The sequence below is a fragment of the Schistocerca gregaria genome, chromosome 7, assembly GCF_023897955.1.
Source record: "Schistocerca gregaria isolate iqSchGreg1 chromosome 7, iqSchGreg1.2, whole genome shotgun sequence".
Taxonomy (NCBI): domain Eukaryota; kingdom Metazoa; phylum Arthropoda; class Insecta; order Orthoptera; family Acrididae; genus Schistocerca; species Schistocerca gregaria.
This window is the reverse complement of record NC_064926.1, coordinates 480,618,663-480,641,152: the sequence shown is the minus strand read 5'-3', so window position 1 is coordinate 480,641,152 and position 22,490 is coordinate 480,618,663. Positions and strand designations below refer to the sequence as shown.

The following is a 22,490-nucleotide window of genomic DNA, read 5'->3' as shown; positions in this document are numbered from 1 at the left end:
CACTCTTAGCAACATAGTTTAAGCAGAGGAAAAATTACAATCTCATCATCTAGCGACAAACAGATGGAAATGGAAATTTCTATGTTAGTTTATCACTTATTTTTTAGAAAAATTTATCTGAATTACATTAGTACACAAATGTGGAAATTATTTGAAAAGTATACAGCTCTCCAAGAGTGCAAAACTATCTATATCTAAAGAAATAATGATTATGAACTTTGTCCATTCTTATTTTTCCTGTTCTTGTTCATCTTCTACTACTACTACTACTACTACTACTACTAATAATAATAATAATAATAATAATAATATGAATACCAATACTGCTCCTACTTTTTCAAGACCTTTCAATTCCTGTTAAGGAAGTGGCCTTCCTATCCTACTTCTTTTACTACTACTACCGTACTACTAATACTACTACTGATAATAATAATAATAATAATAATATGAATAATAATATGAATACCAATACTGCTCCTACATTTTCCAGCCTCTTCAATTCCTGTTAAGGAAGTGGCCTTCCTATCCTCCTTCCAGTTTGTTCTGTTAAGTATGCTTCTTCTCTGCTTCTTATTCCTCTTCCTGTGGTAATTATACTGTGGACCTGCTCTTTAATGATTTGACAATTTATTTATTTTTAACTTAAGCTCAAAGCCTTACCTGCATTATTTAATGTAATGGAGGGAAATTTTGTGTGCTGTCTGTTTGTGAATTGTGTAAACTATCTTTTATGTTTTATCATGTTTCAGTTGTTTGTGCATCATGTTTTCTAAAGACACAGATTTTCAACCAGCCTGGCATTTGCCTAAATGAGTGTAGGAAACTGTCTAAAAACCACATCTGGACTGTCTGGTGTTCCAGACTATTGGCCATTAATCCAGTGTGTGAACTGAATTGAGGTCTGGTTCACTGTGTTGGCACATATGCCAATGCATTGTACATTAACTATATGAACAGTTCATAAGATGTTTTCATACAGATTTGTTTTATTATCTGTTTTGCACATCAGCCCATTCTGTGGTTATACTTGTCCACTTTTTAGAAGTGAAAATGACTGGAAGATCTACCAAACTTGATATTTCACTGACTTAGGTGATCCAATTATAAACAGAGTTCTACATTCCACCAGACTCAGCCTATCAGCTCTTTCTGTATGGGTCAGTTACTGTCCCCTTTGGAGAACTGCATCAAATCTAAAAGACTGAAGACTACAGTAATACTAGAAGATGAAAGGATGAGCACAGCTCATCAGGCCAGAGCTGCAGAAGTTGACATGCCAGTGGAACAATTTGTCAAGTCATACCATCAATCACATGGCTGTTTAGTTACTATAGAGTTCTGGTTGCACAGTACTTGGTACATATATCATCAGATGGCAAAATAAAGCCCACTGGGACCCATTTGCAATTTGATTTCTTATTTTCCTCTTTACAAGATTTTTTTTGCTTTCTTAGTTATCATTAGTGTTAGTGAGAGATGTACCATAATATAAAGTTGTTATTCTGTAATTCAGAGTATAAGACCAGGTCCATCTTTGCTAAATTACATTAGTCACAATAATTATCACTTAATTTAAACAATTTCAAGTAACTAGTTTTGCTAAAGCTCAGTTCAGTTAATTAACAGTAATTATTTCCTATTCCAGTCATGTTGTCGACACGTAAACAGACGTAATTACTATATTACTGATAGGAAAATAACCCATAGAAATCCTTAAAGTATTCATGTAAATAATTTTCAAAACATGGCAGGAACATTAGCAGTTAACTAGTTCCTGAGTAATTAGCACTTCAATGTACGGTATTGTTTATTTAATGATTTTTGCAATTTCATCATCAAGAAGGCTTATTTCAGTCAAAGCACTTATTGTAACATAATGTTCAGACCAAAAGCAATTTTTCTACATTATCAATTAATTTGAGATGTAAAATTTTAATTGTAAATTTCCAAAATTACATATTCAACAATGTGAGACTTAAGTTGCCATTTTTGAAAAGCTATATAAGCAGTGGGCCTGAAGCCATTTTAAGCCCATCTCTTCTAAAATTTCAAATGTGGGACCTGTGTCAGTCAAAACAGCCATAATGTACCTGTACAATAATGTGTTTAACTGTTTATGAAACCAGACTGTGAATTAGAAGAAGACAGACAGTGACATAAGACAATCAATAATGATTAACTTTTGTATTAAAGTGCCACATGTATTGATCATCTGAGTGAGACTGTTGATGGTTGGTTAGGATTCACTGCACAAGTGACTGTTGTCATATAATTAGAAGGTGCAGCATGTGCATACCTGATAAATGAGACTTAATTACATAATTAAGATGCAGACAGGCCATAACTGATTCAGTGAGGGGTCTGACATTTATGGAAGTAAAATCTATGAAAACAAATGTGTGTGTGTTGACCACATTATTGGATGTAGATAGTGCTGTACCCACCCATATTTACAGCCATTTTTCACTGTGATCACTGCCACCAAGCAACTACAAGCTCTTATATGACCAGGAGTGTCACAACAGGGACAAAATAAAAACACTGTAAAAGCACAAAATGTACATGCATGTCAGGAGAATGCTGAAAATGCTCTTTCTCTTGCTCAGTGGAATAATCATTCAAGTATGTAAGCAACACTTGTGTTTCAATAAGCATCTGAAAAATATTTCAACTAAGATACAAACAAGAAATAACTTCCTGACTGTTTCTAGATACGAAAAATAGCACCACTTAGTGGTTCTTTGTGTTTCTTAATTCTTGAAGGCCCTCATTATGTGCGTAAAACTGTACTCCAGTGTGACAAAACTTATCATGTATGGCAGAAGTTCAAAGCACAGCTCAACAAGACAATGTACATCATTATTGTAGCAGTTTGATATCTCACCTTTTCGTCACAGATATTGAACTTAATGCTTCCTCCAAACCATCATTAGAATATAATTCTTATTTGAAAGTACAAGAATATATCTGACAGCCCTAACATGTCAATACACAATTGCATAGGAGACTTAACAGAGAAGAATGCGTGAGTATGAGTGATCACCAGTGTTAGGGATAAACAATAAGAAAAAACACAATTTCAGGGTACCAAAGCTTGCCCTGCATGACAAAGAATGCTCTAGCATTGAAATAATCATAGTCAGTGGTAAGTAGGGAAATAACAGCTCATGTTAATTGAGAGATGCTTTCTATAAATGAGACAAAACAGTTCTTGAACTGTAGTGCTGGTATGCATACAGGACTTCGTATCAGAATAAATCATAGAAAATTTTGATTCTACTTGAACCACAAAGCAGATGAAAGGCTTCTATTCAGTCAGTCATAGACTAATCTGGAGTGGCAATAGAATGCAGCAAAAGGAAAGTTGAAGTTTTAAATCTCGCATTTAAAACATTGTCCAGGCAGGATTGTACCGATGTACCACTGTTTGACCACTGCACTAGCTCCCATATGGAGGACAAAGAAATGTGCATCATGGGTTTTGAAAAGCACATGAAAGAAATGAAAAGAAATAAGTCACCAGATACAGACAGAAATCCCAATTCAGTTTTACAGAGAGTACTATTCAGCCTTGACCCATATTAATGTTGCATTTATTGCAAATCTCTTGCCTAGAAGAAACTTCCAAGTGATTGGAAAAAAGGTCTGCATCTGCAGCTCAGAGGTCAGCACTTCTCACTGCTCTGTGGAGGACCCAAGTTTGATTCCTGCTGCTGCCAAGCAGGTTTGCTGGGTGAGGAGACTGGAACGGTGTACACTCAGCCTCGCAATGCCAATCGTGGAGCCACTTGACTGAGAATGACGGCTCCAAGCTCTGGAAAGCTGGAAATGTCTGGAAGAGTTGTGTTCTGACCTGTGCCCCTCCATAACACATCTGGATGATACCATTGGAAGGGGATGATGTGGTCAGCATTGAATGGCCTGACAGGATCAGTAGACTGAGCCTTACATTTTAGACTGGAAAAAAGAGCAGGTGCCTCTTGCAATAACAAGGGTAAGAGAACAGACATGTAGAATTACAGACCAAGATCCATAATGTCTGTTTGCTGCAGAATTCTTGAGCATATTCTGAATTAGGATATAATAAATATGAGAGAGGAAAGCTTATAACCACAAATCAACAAGGATTTAGAAAGCATTGCTCATGCAAAACTCAGCTTGCCCCTTTCTTGCACAATATCCTGTGAACCATGGATGAAGGCCAGCATGCAGATTTCATATTCTTAAATTTCTAGAAAGATAAAGTGACACATTACAAATTGCTAATGAAGATCTGAGCATTTGGAATGGATTTTTAGACATGTGAGTGGCTCAAGGACTTTTTAAGTCTCATTACAATGTCCTAAACACTGGGTGTTGTCAGGAGTGGACCAGGGAAGTGTAATAGGACTGATCTTGGTCTATATATATATATATATATATATATATATATATATATATATATATATATATAATTGATCTGACTGATAGTATGAGCAGCCATCTGAGGCCATTTGCTGGTGATGGGAGACTGTCATCTTAAATTAATTGTACAAGGATACAAGAGGACTTAGACAAAATTTTTATTTGGGGGAGGGATTGAAAGGATAGTGGGCAGGATATTCCTCATTTCAGGGGACGATGAGAGGTAATCAAAATGCTAGCGGAGAATGTAACTCAGTTGCTCTAGTCCTGGATTGTACTTAGTTATGGGGGGAATGCTCCTCTATGGCCGGACGATGGAACTTTGGGAGGTGGTTTGAGACTGGAAAGATAAGGCACAGAAGATTAGTTTTTGTTCAAGGTTGGGAGGATAATTACAGTCAGTAATGGCTTCAGTGAGACCATCAGTATATTCCAAGAGGGACTGCTTGTCACTGCAGATGCAACGACCATAAGTGTCTAGGCTGTACGGAAGGGACTTCTTGGTATGGAATGGGTGGCAGCTGTTGAAGTGGTGGTACTGCTAGTGGTTAGTAGGTTTGATATGGGCGGAGGTACTGATGTAGACATCTTTGAGGTGGAGGTCAACATCTAGGATGGCAGTTAGCTGGGTTGAATAGGACCAAGTGAAGCAAATGGGGGAGAAGTTGTTGACATTCTGGAGGAATGTGGATGGAGTGTCTTCACCTTTGGTCCAGATAGCAAAGATGTCATCACTGAATCTGAACCAGATGAGGGGTTTAGGTTTCTGGGTGTTTAGGAAGGATTCCTCTTGATGGCCCATGAATAGGTTGGCATAGGATGGTGCCATGCGGGTGCCCATAGCTGTACCCCTAATTTGTTTGTAAGAAATGCCTTCAAAGCAGAAGGAATATTGGGTGAGGTCATGGAAACTAGGAAGGAGGTTGTTGGTTTGGAATCCATAGGGCATTGGGAAAGATAGTGTTCAACAGCATTAAGGTAATGGGCGTTAGGAATGTTAGTGTACAGGGAGGTGGCATCAACCATGATGAGCAGGGCACTGCGTGGTAAAGGACAGGAACTGTGAAGTGTAAGTGGAGGAAATGGCTGGTATCTTTTATATAGGAGGGTAGATTCCGGGTGATGTGTTGAAGGTGTTAGTCTACGAGAGAAGAGATTCTCTCAGTGGAGGCTCAGTAACAGGCCACAATGGGGCATTCTGGGTGGTTAGGTTTATGGACTTCAGGAATCATGTAGAAGGTGGGAGTGCAGGGAGTGGCAGGGGTAAGTAGAGAGATGAGGGAGATGTTCTGGAATGCACCTAATGATTTGAGTAGGGACTGGAGATCCTGCTAGATTACTGGAATGTGGTCACTGTGGCAAGGTTTGCTGGCAGAAGTACCTGACGGCTGGCGGAGTATGTACTATTCCTTTTGAAATACGCAATGCATCACTGAGTCAGGGCAGTTCTCTAAAGAGGTATAAATGTGCATTTGCTACACCATTGCATAAGATAGTCATTACTATTGGATGTTTCAACACATTTTGATATATGCCATGTTACACCAATTAATGACAAAGGTAAATAAAGGTGTTGCTGCTAAGTCAGCAGAGTATTTCAGTACTTTCATTGAAATACCAAGATTGAATGGTGTCCGCAACAACAAGACTAGATGAAGAATGGCCTTTATAATGCTTCATTAAAACTGACTTTAGTTCAAAAAGAGGCAAATAATGCTGCTAGCAAGATTTTTGATCACTTTTATAATAATAGTAAATGACTGAGAGCAAAGCTAAACATGATAGCTAAAAAGTTCCTTCTGGTAACTCCTTTTACTTCAAAGAATAATTTTTATTTTGAATCATGCTGCTAATTTAGTAAAGAAGTTTTGCACACTTGATTTGGCTTTTAAATTAAATATTATTTTTTGTTATGTGAAGTCATTTGCAAATAGTACATGTGTGGCCATATTTAAACATAAATTAAGTTAAATCCCTATAAAGAGGCTAGTTCCATGTGAGTATGATATTTCACACAAGTAACCCATGAAACATGTAACTAACTTGTCAGTGGACCACTGAGTTATAACATAAACATCTTTACTTTTAGTCCAAGCCTTTCTACAAATTCCCTTTAAGACAGACTTTTTTAAATTTTAGTATTGTATATTTATGATCTTGCAGACAGTGTTAATTGTAATCTCAGACTTTTCATATATGTGTAGTTATCTATAATGAAGTACTGTCTGGAAAAGACTGCTCAAATATTCTGTCAGGTCTTGACAAGAAGTCAAAAGGGTCAAAAGATTGGCTGCAGGTTTTAAAAGATCATAGATGTAGTATCCTATGACTGCAATATCAGTAAGCCAAAATTTGAATCAGTCACATCATACAAATACTTGGGTACAAAAGTTTGTAAGTACAGTAGAGCCTCAATTATTTGGCCTTCAGTTAACCGACTCCTGAGATTATCTGACCACGTGTTCAACCATCCATCTACACCTCATGCCAAAAAGTGTGCTAGCATTATTGATTGATTTTACTCATGTCACAAAAGGTCCAATGCACGAGTCACGCTCCTTCAAAACTATAAACATGGAGAAATGTTTTCCTAGCCTAAACCAGGAGTATGAACTTCCAGAAGCTAATGAGTCAGACAATACAGATTTAGTGACTGATTAGCAAACATTTCAGAATGATATCCAATGCGCTGATGTAGAGGAATGGCTAGTAGAAGATAATGTTGCTATTGTCACCAATGAAGAATTTGGAAGATGACTAGGTCATCGATCTTACTTTGTGACAATAGAGTGTTGACCAAGAGGAGTCAGATGGTGAAGAAAAGGAAGAAGATGAAAAGATCAGCCAGTATACAGCAAAGAAGCGGTTTAAGAGTGCCCTCAAACACCTGGAACAACAGCCAACTGATGCAGCTATGCACATATAGACAGGAAAGAAATGGCATGATCCAGTCGCAAAGTTAAAATTTAAGAAATAGAAAAAAAACTGTTCTGCATTTTTAAATAGATTTTCAATGTCTAATCAAGGTCCTAATGTATATAAAATGGAATGCTCATATTGGCTCAGTTGTAGGTAAAACAATTGGCAGATTTTAATTCGTTGGTAAAATATGAGAGTGCTTACAAAGGAGATTACTCACATAATCCATCCTAGTATATTATTCAAGCATGTAGGATCCATACCAAATAGGACTTACAAGGGATATTGAATATATACAGTGAAGAGCAAGGTTTGTTTAACCGATGGGAAAGAATGATGAAGATGCTTAGAAACTGAACTGGTAGGTGCCTGAAGGTAAATGTGAACTACCTCCTGAAAGCCTACTTACAAAGTTTCAGGAACCAGATTTAAAAGAGGAATCTAAGAATACACTAGAAGCCCCTTTGTGTAGAGATCATGAAGACAAGATAGACTAAATACAGTGAGCACTGAGATATTAAGCAATCATTCTTACTGTACTCCATACGTGAATGGTACTGGAAGAATCCCTATAAACAGTACAGTGAGAAGTACCCTATGCCATACACTTCACAGTGGTCATAGAGTATAGATACAGGATTGAGTTTTGTGCTGTAACAGACCCAAATCCATATATCGTAAAATATGATGCACAACTAATATAGAACATGATACACTTGCATATAACATTTTTCGTAGTTAATCTTTCAGTCCTAAAATTGCCTCATAGTACTACATTATCATTTTTCAATTTTCTTATTTCTCTATAATTTTTCTTTTTGTTGTACTCATCATTCTATAAATGAAAAGGTTGACTCATTACAAGTCACATAATAATAATAGGGATATATAAAACATTGTATCATTAACATCACATAATTCATGTAGTTTTCATATAACGATGTCAAATTTTGAATAGTTGTATTTTCTGGAAAGAAAATTATACTTATTAATATTCTAATTCTTTTGAGTGAATATTAATGCTCAAAGTAAATAACGGGAAAAACTGTTTAATTAAGAAGCATGAAACATAAATTTGAAAAGTTTTGTAATTTTGGTAGAAAAGGGAAATATTGATAAAAATCATTATTGCAATCATGGGCATATGCAGAAATTTTGCCAGGAGGGAGTAATATCAAAATTTCCTCATTTTGAAATAACTGATTTGGTGGTATGAAAACATGTCATTCGCCAATAACTAAATTTGGCAGAACGTACACAGAACTCATTGCATGTCAAAAGCCAGATAGTTATCTACTTAGTATTTTAAGGTAGATTACTTTCAAACCTAAACGTTATCTTATTATTATGCCACAATCTGAACTTAAATCCTAATATGATTAAATACATGTTATCCAATGAGTTATGAAATAAATCTAAAAAACAGTCACAACATTTATTCATACTCCTATGATGTTATGTTCAAATTTAAAAATAAAAATCTGAAATGTGAAACATGAGAAAATCATGTTGGAAATAAACAAAAATGTCATATTAATATTTCTCGAAGTGGAGACCAAGGAATAGACTTTTAAAAAAAAAAAAAAAAAAAAAAAAAAAAAAAAAAAAAAAAAAGGTGGTTTATGCCCTCCATAAAACTTTGTTTGCTTATTAAACTTCACACTTGTTCAGGTTAATGGATTTATTGTAGTACTTTCATAATTCCTTTTTTTTAGGTTAATGGGCATAATTGAAGGTGAACAAGAAGTGTTTTAAAAGCTATTTTTTCAGTTGGTTAGATAAACTGTAGCTCAGGGCCAATATATAACTAGATGAATGTGGAAAACTTTCCAAAACCATCCTCAAATTGGCCAGTAGAATCAACTTTTGGCAGGCTAAGACTACACCAAGGTAATCCTTGTCTCTCCAGTTTGTCACAATACTGTGCTAGATGTCATAGACTTTGAGAAGGCCTCATTTCTGGAGAGCATATTTTTTGCCCTTTTCTACGTCTCCGCACTGTCCATGTCTCCAAGGAAGTGAGTGTTTTTTTTTTTTTTTTTTTCAAGGGGGGAAAAGTGTTGTGACAGTGCCATGACATTTAACAGTGCCGCCACGACAGTACACACAAGCGGTGATAGAGGCACTCCGCAATTTGGCTGAGCGTGGGAGCGCCACCTAGCTATGAACGGCACTGGCCGCATGTCACGGTACAGCAGTCGAATAAGAGATACTGAGTTGTTATCATGTAACCAGCTATTGTTTCTAAGTGAGTGTATTTGAATATCCATGCAATTATTGGTGATTAAAGGTTATAACACTTTTTGGCGACGAGGTCGGATATTTCCACTGCGTTGTGGATTTGTGTGTTCGTGATGGGGCAGACATGAAACAGTTTATGCAAGCGCTCATAGAACAATAAACACATCTGACGGCTGCTATTCAGGCGTTGTCGACGTCGCTTACTCATCGTCTGTCTTCCTCTTCTCCGCCTCCATTCCCTCCTTACGATGAGGCCGCTGAAGACTGGGAGGATTATGAGAAGCGTTTGAGGCAACCCTTCTTGGCTTTTGGCATTGTCGATGCTCCTATGTGTAAGTCGTTATTTCTATCTTGGATTTCCCCACGGATCTATCAGCTGCTATCTCAGTTATCCCCTCTGCGGGAACCTGCCTCTCTGTCCTTCCCAGAAATGTGTGACTTATTGTCTAACTATTACCAAAAAAACACCCACATAGTTGCTGCCCATGTGGCTTTCTACCGGTGTCGTAAAAAGCCCCATCAATCTTATCGGGCTTGGGCAGCGGAACTACACGGTCTGAGTAGGAAATGTCAGTTTGTCAAGGATACTCATCATGAGTCTTATGCTGATTCAATGGTTAGGGATGCTATTCTACATCTTGCTCCTGATAAAGAAGTTTGGCAACATGCCCTACAACTGCCAAACCCATCATTGTCGGAAATTCTAAGCATCGCTCAATCCTTTGAAGTGTCTTACGTTGCTGGCGCGCAAATAGACGCGTAGTGTGATGTAGGCACTGTACAGTCAACTTTCGACACGAACAATTTGCCTGTTTCACAGGAGAATGAAGATGAGGTGGCAGTTCACTTGTGTAAACAACATTGCGTTGGGCCACAATGCTTGCAGCGAAAACAGCAACCACAGAAGCAGGTTCGTTCCGCACTTCCTTCTTGTCCACGTTGTTTCATACAGCATGACAGGGCGGCATGTCCAAAACGTTGGACCACGTGTAATTCATGTAGGAAAAAAGGCCATATTGCTTCTGTGTGTCAGTCCCCTAAAGTACCTGTCGACGAGGACGAGGCATCGGACATGGATGTTAACTGTGTGCTTTCTCAAACAAATAAGTTGTTTGTTACTGTTCATGTTCTGGATAAAGACATTCGCATGCAAGTGGACACTGGCTCTGCAGTAACTCTCATTAATTCTCGCATGTATTTGGAGTTGGGCTCCCCTCCCTTGTCTCCAGTTACGCGAAATCTGAGAACTTATAATAAACAGAAAATTCCTATCATTGGCCAGTTTGATGCTTCCACTGCCTACAAGTCTGTTGTTAGGCCCCTCACGTTTTATGTGGTGGATCATGTGGGCACTGAAAACCTGTTCGGTTATGATGCTTTCCAGTTGTTCAGGTTCTCCATTGATGATGATGTACACCTCATATCTGAGGATATTCCGTATTAACAGCTGGATGGAATGTGTTCTGAGTTTTCGTCCGTGTTCTCTGCTGGTCTAGGTCGTGCCAAGGATTTTGAAGCCCACATTACTCTTAAACCTGCAGCTCACCCTAAGTTTTTCCAGGCACGCCCTATTCTGGTGGTGATGTGTGCACCTGTCAAGGCTGAGATAGACAGGTTAACAGCTTCAGGGATTCTCCTTCCTGTTACCTCCAGCAAATGGGCATCGCCAATCATGGTGGTTTCTAAACCAAATGGGAGTCTGCGATTGTGTGATGATTTTAAAGCCACTGTCAACACTCAGAGCCTCATTGACACTTATCCTCTTCCCCGTCCTGAGGAGTTATTTACCAAGCTCGCTGGGGGCCAGTTCTTTTCCAAACTTGACTTATCGGAGGCGTACCATCAGTTGCCGTTGGATGCTTCTTCTAAGGAATTTCTCGTCATCAACACTCCTTGTGGGTTGTATCAGTCCCAGCAGTTACCATTTGGCGTCACTAGTGCGCCGCCCATTTTTCAGCGGTTTTTGGAACAGCTCACGGCTTCCGTTCCCAGCTGCATAAACTATCTGGATGACATTGTTGTCATGGGGGCCTCCTCTGAGGAGCACCTTCACAATTTGCGTTCACTGTTTCAGGTTTTGCATTCAGCTGGGTTGAGGAGAAATCTGGACAAGTCACGGTTCTTCCAACCCTCCATTGTGTATCTTGGTTTCCACTTGTCCCGTGAGGGTATACATCCTCTACGTCAGTACGTTGTGGCCATTAACGCTCTACCCCGGCCATCTACAGTCAAAGAACTTCAGGAGTTTCTAGGCAAGATTGCTTATTATCACAAATTCATTCCATCTGTGGCAGTGGTAGCTCATCCTCTGCATCTGCTGTTATGCAAAAAAGTCCCTTTCTGTTGGTCCGACGAGTGTGTGCAGGCTTTTGTCCACCTGAAGGCTCATTTGCAGTCAGTGCCTTGTCTTGCCACATTCCGTCCGGGTCAGCACTTGGTTCTGGTGACTGATGTGTCACAGTATGCCCTAGGGGCTGTTCTCGCCCATCGGTATGAGGATGGGTCGGAATACCCATCACCTATGCTTCCAAGACCCTCAACGATGCGCAACGGCGTTACTCTCAAATTGAAAAGGAGGCACTCACTATCATTTATGCTCTAAAAAAGTTCAGCGTTTTTTGTATGGTTCTAAGTTTCACCTCATCACTGACCACAAGCCGCTGGTGTCTCTGTTCAGCCCATCGGCATTGCTTCCAGATAAGGCAGCTCACCGCCTGCAACGTTGGGCCTTATACTTGTCTCGTTTTCACTATGAGATTCACTATTGCCCCATGGCCCAGGATGCCAACGCTGACGCATTGTCGCAATTGCCAATGTGCCCCGACCCGGTTTTTGATCGTGATGAACTACTCTGTTTCCACATTGATGAGGAAGAACGTCGTGCGGTTGAGGGTTTTCCACTTACAGGTTCGCAGGTCGCGTCAGCTACTGCACGGGACCCAGTCCTGCATCAGGTGATCGGTTTTATTCAATGGGGTTGGCCAGACAGGCCCAAGGGCCGGGCATCAGATCCCCTTCACAACTACCATGCCTTGCGCCTTCGTCTGTCTGTTCGTGATGATGTTGTTCTTCTGGCCATGGATGGCGCTACTCCATGGGTCGTGGTGCCAGCCTCTCTTTGCAAAAATGTTCTCAAACTGTTGCATGAAGGCCATTGGGGTATTTCTCGGACTAAGTCCCTGGCCCACAGGCACGTTTATTGGCCCGGTATTGGTTCGGACATCGCCCACATAGTTGCTGCGTGTGGTCAGTGTGCTCAACAACTGGCTGCACATCGTACAATGCCCTCTCCGTGGCCTGATCCAGTACAGCCATGGGAATGGGTGCACGCTGACTTTGCCGGCCCCTTCCATGGTACTTATTGGCTACTGTTGATTGACGCCTTCTCGAAGTTTCCGTTTGTTGTTCGATGTCCGTCGCCCACCACTGCGGTGACGATGCTGGCTTTGTCCAAAATCTTTGTGCTAGAAGGTCTTCCATCCACGATCGTCACGGACGATGGCCCTCAGTTTTCTTTGCAGGCCTTCCGTGATTTTTGTACTGAACAAGGGATTCATCATGTTACAGCACCGCCCTTCCATCCGCAATCGAATGGGGAGGTCGAGCGCCTTGTCCTCACTTTCAAAAGCCAGATGAAAAAATTCGTTAGTGATTTCTCCACAGATGCTGCAATTTCTGAGTTCTTATTGCTTCATGCCTCTGGGTGATCGCAGCCCTGCTGAACTCTTGCATGGCCGCCAACCGTGCACTCTACTGCACCTGCTTCACCCTGTCAGGCCTTGTGCAGTGTCCGCTAGTGCGGGAAAATACTCAGTGGGCGCCGATGTGTGGGCACGAGGGTATGGATCTCACCCTAAATGGATTCCAGGGGTGGTCAAGGCTCTTCGCGGCCGCCGGCTTTGTGAAATACGTATGGACGACGGCATGGTTGTTCGCCATTATGACCAGATGCGCCCACGAGCGGTGGCCACGCCGGTGCCACCACCTCTTCCTTCACCTCCACCAGCCTGAGAAGCTAGTTTAGTTGTTGCTGCTGATCTACCATATGTGTTGATGCAGCCAATGTCGCTACCACTTCTGAGTACGCCAGAACCGGCCCCAGTCATGACGCCGCCTTCTCCAGGACCCATCTCACTGGAGCACACCCCCAGGTCCACGACACCTATGGATGCTGCTCTTGAGTTTTCACCCATCATCTCGTCCAGGAGGTACGTTCCACGCACGAACTTCCGTCCTGGACATTTTCGACCATACTCTCATGCCTCTCCGTGGGAACTTCTCAGGGCCTCACAAGAGGCCATGGATGTCTCCGCACTGTCCATGTCTCCAAGGAAGTGAGTGGTTTTTTTTTTTTTTTTTTTTTTTTTTTTTTTTTTTTTTTTTTTTTTTTTTTTGGGGGGGGGGGGGGGCGCGGAAGTGTTGTGACAGTGCCATGACATTTAACAGTGCCGCCACGACAGTACACGCAAGCGCCAATAGAGGGACTCCGCAATTCGGCTGAGCGCCACCTAGCTATGAACGGCACCGGCCGCATGTCACTGTACAGCAGTCGAATAAGAGATACTGAGTTGTTATCATGTAACCAGCTTTTGTTTCTAAGTGAGTGTGTTTGAATATCCACGCAATTATTGGTGATTAAAGGTTATAACACTATGGGATGAGCTGAATTATATTTTTGAAGTTTTTTGAATCAGCAATATTGAATACACTAAAAAATACTTTTCCTGTAAAATTTTGAGTTTTGTCAAGTGATCCTCAGTTCTTGAATGAAATATTTCCTGCTCCAAAAACTACTTCTTATTACTTGTGATAAGTCATTTTCATTATTGAGTATAAACGTGAATTTCCAAATTAACGTTTCAGTTTACAGAAAAGGGCCAGTTGGATATTTTATGTAATTCACCTACAAAGTCCCATTTGCTAAGTTTGTAAATGAAGGTTGATTGCAATCTTTTTTAATGTTAAAGCATTATCACAAAAAGCAGGATGCTAACAAAACAATAGTATTAGACAGTCTATAACGATTATGACACCCAACTCCACTATGCAGGATACAGCCATGACAGTCTCTACTCAAGTACACAAATGGTTCACTGCGAATAGCCTAACCTCAAATCTTTCAAAAACCAATATGATACAGTTTCTGACAAAAAAATAAAGCTCCTGAAATACATGTTAACAATCACAAAATTAATGAAACCACACATACAAAATTCCTAGGTATCCCGATAGTCACCTAAGATGGAAAGAACAAATTGATCAGCTGGTCAAGAAGCTTAGCTCATTGTGCTTTGCACTAAGAGCTCTCCATCAGTTAATAGACAGAGAAATAATGTTGTTGTCATATTTTGCATATTTCTATTCTGTTCTCTCCTATGGCATAATCTTCTGGTGAAATGCTGTAGGTGTTGAAAAAGTCTTCAGAATATAATGGGATATCTTGCAGAGGTCTCTTCAAATCTCTCAGGATACTTACCATCACATGTCAGTTTATATAATCACCAATGTTATTTGTAGCCAACAACAGGGATTTTTTTCAGAAAAATTGTGACATCCACAACCATGACACGACAGGTGAAAAATTTTCACCAACCCTCTGCAACTCTCACTAAAGTACATAGGGGAGTTACTGAGTCAGCTACAAAGGTCTTCAATAAGCTCCCCATCAATATAAAAAAAGAAATAAATAATGTACAGGTTTTCAAAAGGAAATAAAATTATTCCTCATCAAACAAACTTTCTATACAATGAATGAATACTTAGAGCTATAAGGTATAAGAGTGGGGGGAAACTGCCTAAGAAAAGCACTCCCTTAAAAATAAAGTGTGATGCTGTTACTTGTAGTTTAACTGAAATTGTGGTAACAAAAATATAAATTTATCTGTTTCATTACGATAAAATGTGAACTCCCATGTATCCCACTCTCTTGAACATTCACTTAAACCTCTTCTTAAGAAATGCAGTTAAAACTTTTAATTAGTTCAAACCACGACCATGAAGAAAATTTACTTAAATGTCAGTAGCATAAAAATATGCACTGTCACTTATTCTACTATTTTAAACAATCACTTAAACTGTTTGCAGGCTTTAATACTGCATGCAAGTAATTGTTATTGTTAAATATACCAATGTCTGTGCAGTGTAATGTATAAATTTTCATGTACTAATGTAAGTGCATCGATTGACTTGTCCTATATTACTTGTACACTGCCTGTATAACATGTAATCAACAGGACCAAATAAAGAATAAATAAAATACACTTTTTTTAAACTGATAATTTCATGACTTTTTATTTATACCTGTGGATCTGAGTAGCAAATTGATATTCTTTCTTCATCTGTGCTGAGCTTTGAAAATGTCTTGTGAATCCATTTTTCTCCAAGCTGGTCTTCAACAGATTCTGCATAAACAAGGAAAAAACCTTCCTTCTTTGATTGCAGTGTTGCTTCAGAGCATATCCTGGTGAATTCTGGATCAATACTAACATTATTTGCTTCCATCCTGAAGAACCTACAAACAATTTTTCAAATTAAAGTGTAGGAATTTATGTTATGGAATACTCACATTGTACATATTGTTTGAGAGCCACCATAAGATGAAGCTTTCTTTTTGTATGTTACTCAATTATAAGTGACTTCACATGCAAAACTTTAATTTTTTGTTGTCTTGTTGAGATGTATCAACAAAGCAATGAAGCTCACATACTACTAGATATAGTAAGATGGCAGAAACCTGAAACTGATTGTAGTGAGATTTTTGGAGTAAATCTAAGTGTGTATCAAAGGAAGAGGCTACGGAGAGTGATCGTAGCGAGACTTTTGGAGTAAATCTAAGTGTGTATCAAAGGAAGAGGCTATGGAGAGGTGAAGGTGATATTTTCATTGCAGTACAGAAGAAACTCAAATCCACTGAGGCATAAATTGAAGCTGCATGTGAGATTGTTTGGGCAAGACTCAGTATCAGGTTGGGCATAAACTTATAACTGGATCCCTCTATCAGCCAGTAGATTCCCTCCCTGATGTACCTGGAAAACTTTAGAGGAAAAGACAGCTCGATAATACATGTTTACCCCTATCATACCTTCATCATTGGAAAAGAATTTAAGCCATTCAGCAACTGATTAGGATCATTACAGTTTTGTCAATGGTGCATGTGAGAAGACATCCTGCAAAACAGTTCTTAATTACCTCTCTGAAAACTTATTAGTAGAACTGGTAGCACAGATGCTGACTTACGGCAGAAATATATTAGTTCTAATGGCATAAATTGGCCTGACTTCTCGGAGGATGTCTGATATCACTGACCACAAGGCTGTTCTAACAACAATTGTTTCCAAAACACAAATGGCAACTAAAACAAGTAGAAATGAAAATAATCAATTTTTGACAGTATAATATAATTGTATAGATTAAAAAAATCTACTAACCACTATTCACCAAGTGGCAGCCAGAGAATGCACACACACACACACACACAAGTTTTAAGTTATGCAAGCTTGAGCCAGTGGATCCTTCTTCTGGCAGAAGAGTTGAAGGGAAGGAAGAGGGGTGAAGGAAAAGGACTGGAGAGGTTCGGGAAAAGGGGTACAGTTCGGAAAAGTCACCCAGAAACCCAGGTCAGGGGAGATTTAGCATTGCACAGAGTGGCAGTGTGGTTAGAGGCGCTATGTCACAGATTGCACGGCCATTCCCACCTGAGGTTCGAGTCCTCTCTCGGGCATGGGTGTTTGTGTTGTTCGTAGCATAAATTAGTTTAAGTAGTGTGTAAGTCTAGGGACTGCATCAAACCAGTCTCAGGACTGAAGACCACAACAACAAGTCTAGGGAGTGATGACTTCAGCAGTTTGGTCCCTTAGGAATTCACACATGTTTGAACAGATAGGATGAGAAGGAAAGCCTTTCCTTCTCATCCCACCTGGTAAGTCTCTCCTGATCCAGTATTCTGGGTGACATTTCTGAACTGTACCTCTTTTCCTAAATCTCTGCAGTCATTTTCCTTCATCCCTCTTCCTTCCCCTTCACCTCTTCTGCTGGAAGAAGGAGCCACTAGCTCCAAAAGCTTGCATAAATTAAACCTTTTTGTGTGTGCATGTTTTCTCCTGGTGCAGCTGGGTGAGTAGATTTTTGTATCTATCCACTTACATTATATTGTCAAAGACAAATAAAAAGATCTACATGTTCAGTAAAATGGAAAATAGGCAGCAGGGTTGTGTCTCAAGGATGAATGTGAAACATTTAAGTCTTGGCAGGATCATTTAGAGGGACTGTGATTAAAGTTTGGAAGGACAGTTGACCAAGTGATCAATTGAAGTGTTTATGATGGAGGGACCCTCCAAAATGTACATGCTCTACATGAAAGCTTCTAAGTAAACAGCAACTGCTACTTAATAAATATAAAACAGAGCATAGGTCTATAGATACAGAGATGCTGAATCAAACACATTTAGCTGTCAAAAGGGCAAAGTGTTAAGTCTTCAACAATTACCGTAGCCTAATGTTCCTGAAAGACTCCTCCGAATACCCAAAGAAATCGTGATCACAAGGAAAGGCTATCAGTGGCACCAAAGTTGTCCAAACTCTCAAGGATGACAAAGGAATTGAAATCAAAACAAAACAATAAATGCTAAAATCTGTTTTCAAATGTTTCCTTACAAAGGAGGATCAGTACTGCCAAAGATTAAATTCCACATCACTACAAAAATGAGCAATACAGGCAAAAATGAAACAATAGTCCATAGCCCAATGGAATCCCTATCACATTATGTACAGAATTTGCAACTGAGTTAACACCTCTTTTAACTACAATATACTGTAGATATCTTGAACTAAAAACTGTGTTCAGTATCTGGAAGAAAGCGTAGGTCACTTCCATATACAAGAATAGTAGCAAAAGTGATCCATGAAAATTTTGTGCAGTGTTATTGATATCCATCTGTTGTAGAATCTGAGAAGATATTCTTGGCTAAAATGTAATTATGTATCTCAAACAGAATGACCTCCTTCATGCCAACCGGCATCCTGAAAGCCATGTGTCAAGGCAATCATAAATAGGCAGTCTTTCTCAACTTCTGAAAAGTATTTGATGTGTTCTTTATTCATCCAGAAAATCTCTGCTGATTGCGGTAATGTCATTTGCACATGAAGATGCAGTCTGGAATGCAAGCATGCATGCCCACTTACACACACGGCATGCACCTACCCACACACAAACATACACAAACACACACACATTACATATAATATAAAAATATATTGTAATAGTCCAATAAATTAATTCTGTTCTTACTTTAGGAGCAGTTGCAGTTTTTGCACATTCTTTTGTTCAAGTCTGCTGTAATTCACATGATGTAAAAGTTCTGCGGCTAAGTAGAAAAAGTGATTTAATAAGAATGTCCTTAGGGATTTATAAAACAAGGACAATGCGGAAACACCTTTTATTTTGTGTGTCAAACCATTCTACATTCCTATAGAACTGTTTGTAGTGAAGGTCTTAAAAACTGATATCATTACGGACTGGACATGGAATTCATCTTTTTGCCTGGTATTGTTTGTGTATGCAGAGAGGTCCAGAAAAATGTAAACACTCTTTGATAGTCAATATTAAGGGAACAAAATTATACACCATTATACTTCTTGCCCCATTTGCAGCCAAACAACACCGATGCCACTGAACTATTGACTGAACTGGGGCTGTCAGTGTTGTTGGTGACTTAGCCACAGAGGATACCTCAGTGGTTTCTTGTAGCTCATCCAGTGTAGCTGGCTTCTGTTGATAAACTTCAGTTTTCAAGGTCGTCCTAGGTAGATGTCAAAAGGTGTAAGGTCTGAAGATGATGGTGGGTACTCAACAGTTCCTCTTCGACCTATCCATCACACAGGTAGTTTTTCATCCAAATAGGCTCTGACATCTCTGAGGCAGGGCACGATCTTGTTTTTGGTAAAATCTTTCATTTCAAACACCTCTCAGATGGCAGGTAAAATCAATGTTTGCAGCATATGAAGATACACCTCACCAGTTAAGGTATCTTCAAAGAAGAATGGCCAATCAAATCACAATGACAGTCCATACCAGATATTAACATCTGGTAGATACACATGTTTGCCCACGTGAACATGAGGATTTTCAGGAGCCCAGTATGTGCAGTTGTGGTGGTTTACATCACAGTTCAGTTTGAATTGTACCTCATCAGACCAGATAACCGTCCCTGCAAACCATACATTCTAGCAAAACATCACTTCAAATGACCCATAGTACTCCATCCTTCAATCTGGGTCACCCTCATTCATAGTGTGCAGTGACCTTGGAATGCACTCCATACACTCTGCAGCCCTCAGTATGGTTATATGCTTGATCAGCTAACCCCACTGCCACATGCACCCAGCTTCACAGATTTTTGAGGTAATGTAGTAAAATGTTGCAAACACAGCAGTGCTGGTAGCTGGACTTGTTGATGTTTTTGGTCGTCCAAACCTTTCCTTATGCACATCTTGAACAGTACCATTGGCTTCAAATTTATGTTGAATACAATAAATTGTTATACATGTTGGTGGCTGAGTTACATACACATTATGCCATTGCAGTTGCACCTCCATCATGTTTTCTTACTTCTAGTACCACTTCAGTACAGTCTTGCACTCCTCAAATGACAATCTTACTTCACTGAGTGCTGCACTGTCATCTGCTATAAAATGTACACCAAGATCTATTGTAAAAACAGTGGCCTATGCTACCATGCAAAATTGCATTGACATGTCATTTTATTCCAAAGAGATAAACTATCAAAGAGTTCTAAATATTTCTGGATCTATTTGTGTTAAAGCTTTTGTTTATCTCTTTTAAATTCTTTGTCACATATTTACATGTTTCTAGCATAAAAATACAGAGGAGCTGGAGGATATCAAAGACTTTTGGAAGAGGGGCCCTCAGGAATCAATTTGTTGTGCACAGTGGATTACTCTTATAACTCTTTTGTGGGTCAAGAAGGTGACTGTTGTTGTTGTTGCTACCCCAAAATATACCATAATACCATACTGATGCTGTGGAACAGGGTAAAGTTAGTAATCTGAATGATGTGGAAGCCCTCTGAAAATGGTTAAAATGAGAAGTAATGGAAGAGGCAATGGCTGGATTACTAAAGGAATTAGAACTTCTTTGCCAGAAAAAAAGAAAACTGAAATAAATCTGTAATGAAAATAATTGCACAGCAGATGTGCACATGCACTACAAAACATACACAAAAAATTTTACAGTAGGTCACAAAACAGGCAAAAAATTGTACAATAAAGTTAAAGGAATGTGGGGAAAAACAAGAAAACTAATTACAATATTGTCTTGTTATTACAGAATAAGTGAAACAGTAAATACATTCAGCAGATACTTCATCAGAATAGCTTAAAATGTAATAAAAACTAATTCTATTGGAATTCAGCTACCAGCGGGAAACAAGATCAAAGCTGAAATTATCAGTGTTCGAGGATGATGTGAGCAGGGAGGAAACAGTCAAAGATTTACAGATTTAAAAATCAGGAATTGATGGCATATCTAACAGAATCTTACAGCTCTCCTTCCAAAACATTATTGACTCCCTCACTCATGTACGTGACTGTTCATTAGAGATGGGCATCATCCCTGATAAGCTAAAAAAATACAAAATTATGCCAATATTCAAAGCTGGTGACAAAATTAAATTTACAAACTCTTGCCCCATTACGTTAACATACTGTTTTCTAAAACTACTGGACAAAAAATTATCTGGAATGAGTTAATAAAGTTTATGAACGTAAATGGGGGTGGGGATGAAAGACGGAAATTAGTATGTCCTTGCAAAGGAACTATTCCAGCATTTGCCTTAAGCAATTTAGGGAAGTCATGGAAGACCTAAATCAGGATGGCTGGATGTAGATTTGAACACTCATACTCCCAGATGTAAGTTTGTTAATCATTGTGCTACCTCATTCGGTATGAACTAAAACTGAATATTTGCCAGTTCTCAACTTGGTTTCCACCAAAGTAAGAGATCAACTGAGCATACCCACTATTCTAGAAGCCACCGATGAAAAACAGCAGGTATATTTTTAGACTTAAATAAAGCTTTTTACATATTAAACCACAGAACTCTCATAAACAAACTTAAGTACTATGGCATTAGGGTATTAGCAAATGAATGGATTTGTTTGTTTCTCAGTGACTGCAAGCAAGAAGCATGCATTAGATATCTAACAAGAAGTGAACTCTGTTACAGATTAATTAAGTAAATGGTTAGAAATGAATCAGCTTTTAATAACAACAGGAAAACAGTAGCAATAAATTTCTTTGAGTATCAAAACAACAACCAAATATCACAATCAACCAACAATGCATTTTGAATAAAGAAGTAACAAAATTTCTTGGCATTTGGATTAAAAGTGACCTTAAGCAGAACAAACATATTGAACACATTAATTCCAAGCTGAACACAGGCTGCTATCTTTTAAGGACTCTAAAAGGATGCATAAATGAACAGGCTCTAATTTCTGCCTGTTACACATATTTTAATGCACTTCTAAAATATGGACTCATATTCTGGGGAAATTTACCAGCAGCTCTAAAGACTTTCAGAATCCAAAAAAGACCCATTAGGATTATCGCAAGGAGCAGAGCTAGACAGTCATGTTAACCAATATTTGAAACACAATCTTTCATGGCACACTAACGAATATTTTAAAAAATGTAATTGGAAATGATAACAGTATTAGGAAAAATGGTGACTTACATCCATCAGAACACTAGATTAAAAGGTAACTTGCATTTACTCCCAGCCAATACAAGTATTTATCAAAAAGGTGTCATCGGATCACCACACTGTGCATTGTAGTTCATCACTCCACACAACATTTTTCCTGTCTTTGATCATCCAATGTTTACTCTTGTTATGGGATGATGTGGA

The 22,490-nt window shown here is 39.0% G+C and overlaps 1 protein-coding gene across 1 annotated transcript in view; it reads right to left on the bottom strand.

Moving 5' to 3' along the window:
- Positions 1-22,490, bottom strand: part of LOC126281918 (SET and MYND domain-containing protein 4-like) — a 148,320-nt gene that overhangs the window by 111,473 nt on the left and 14,357 nt on the right. The window contains exon 2 of the mRNA XM_049981247.1: positions 15,865-16,075. Within this exon, the coding sequence (XP_049837204.1) occupies positions 15,865-16,065 (201 nt within the window). The 5' untranslated portion in view covers positions 16,066-16,075. The remainder of the gene's footprint in view (positions 1-15,864; positions 16,076-22,490) is intronic.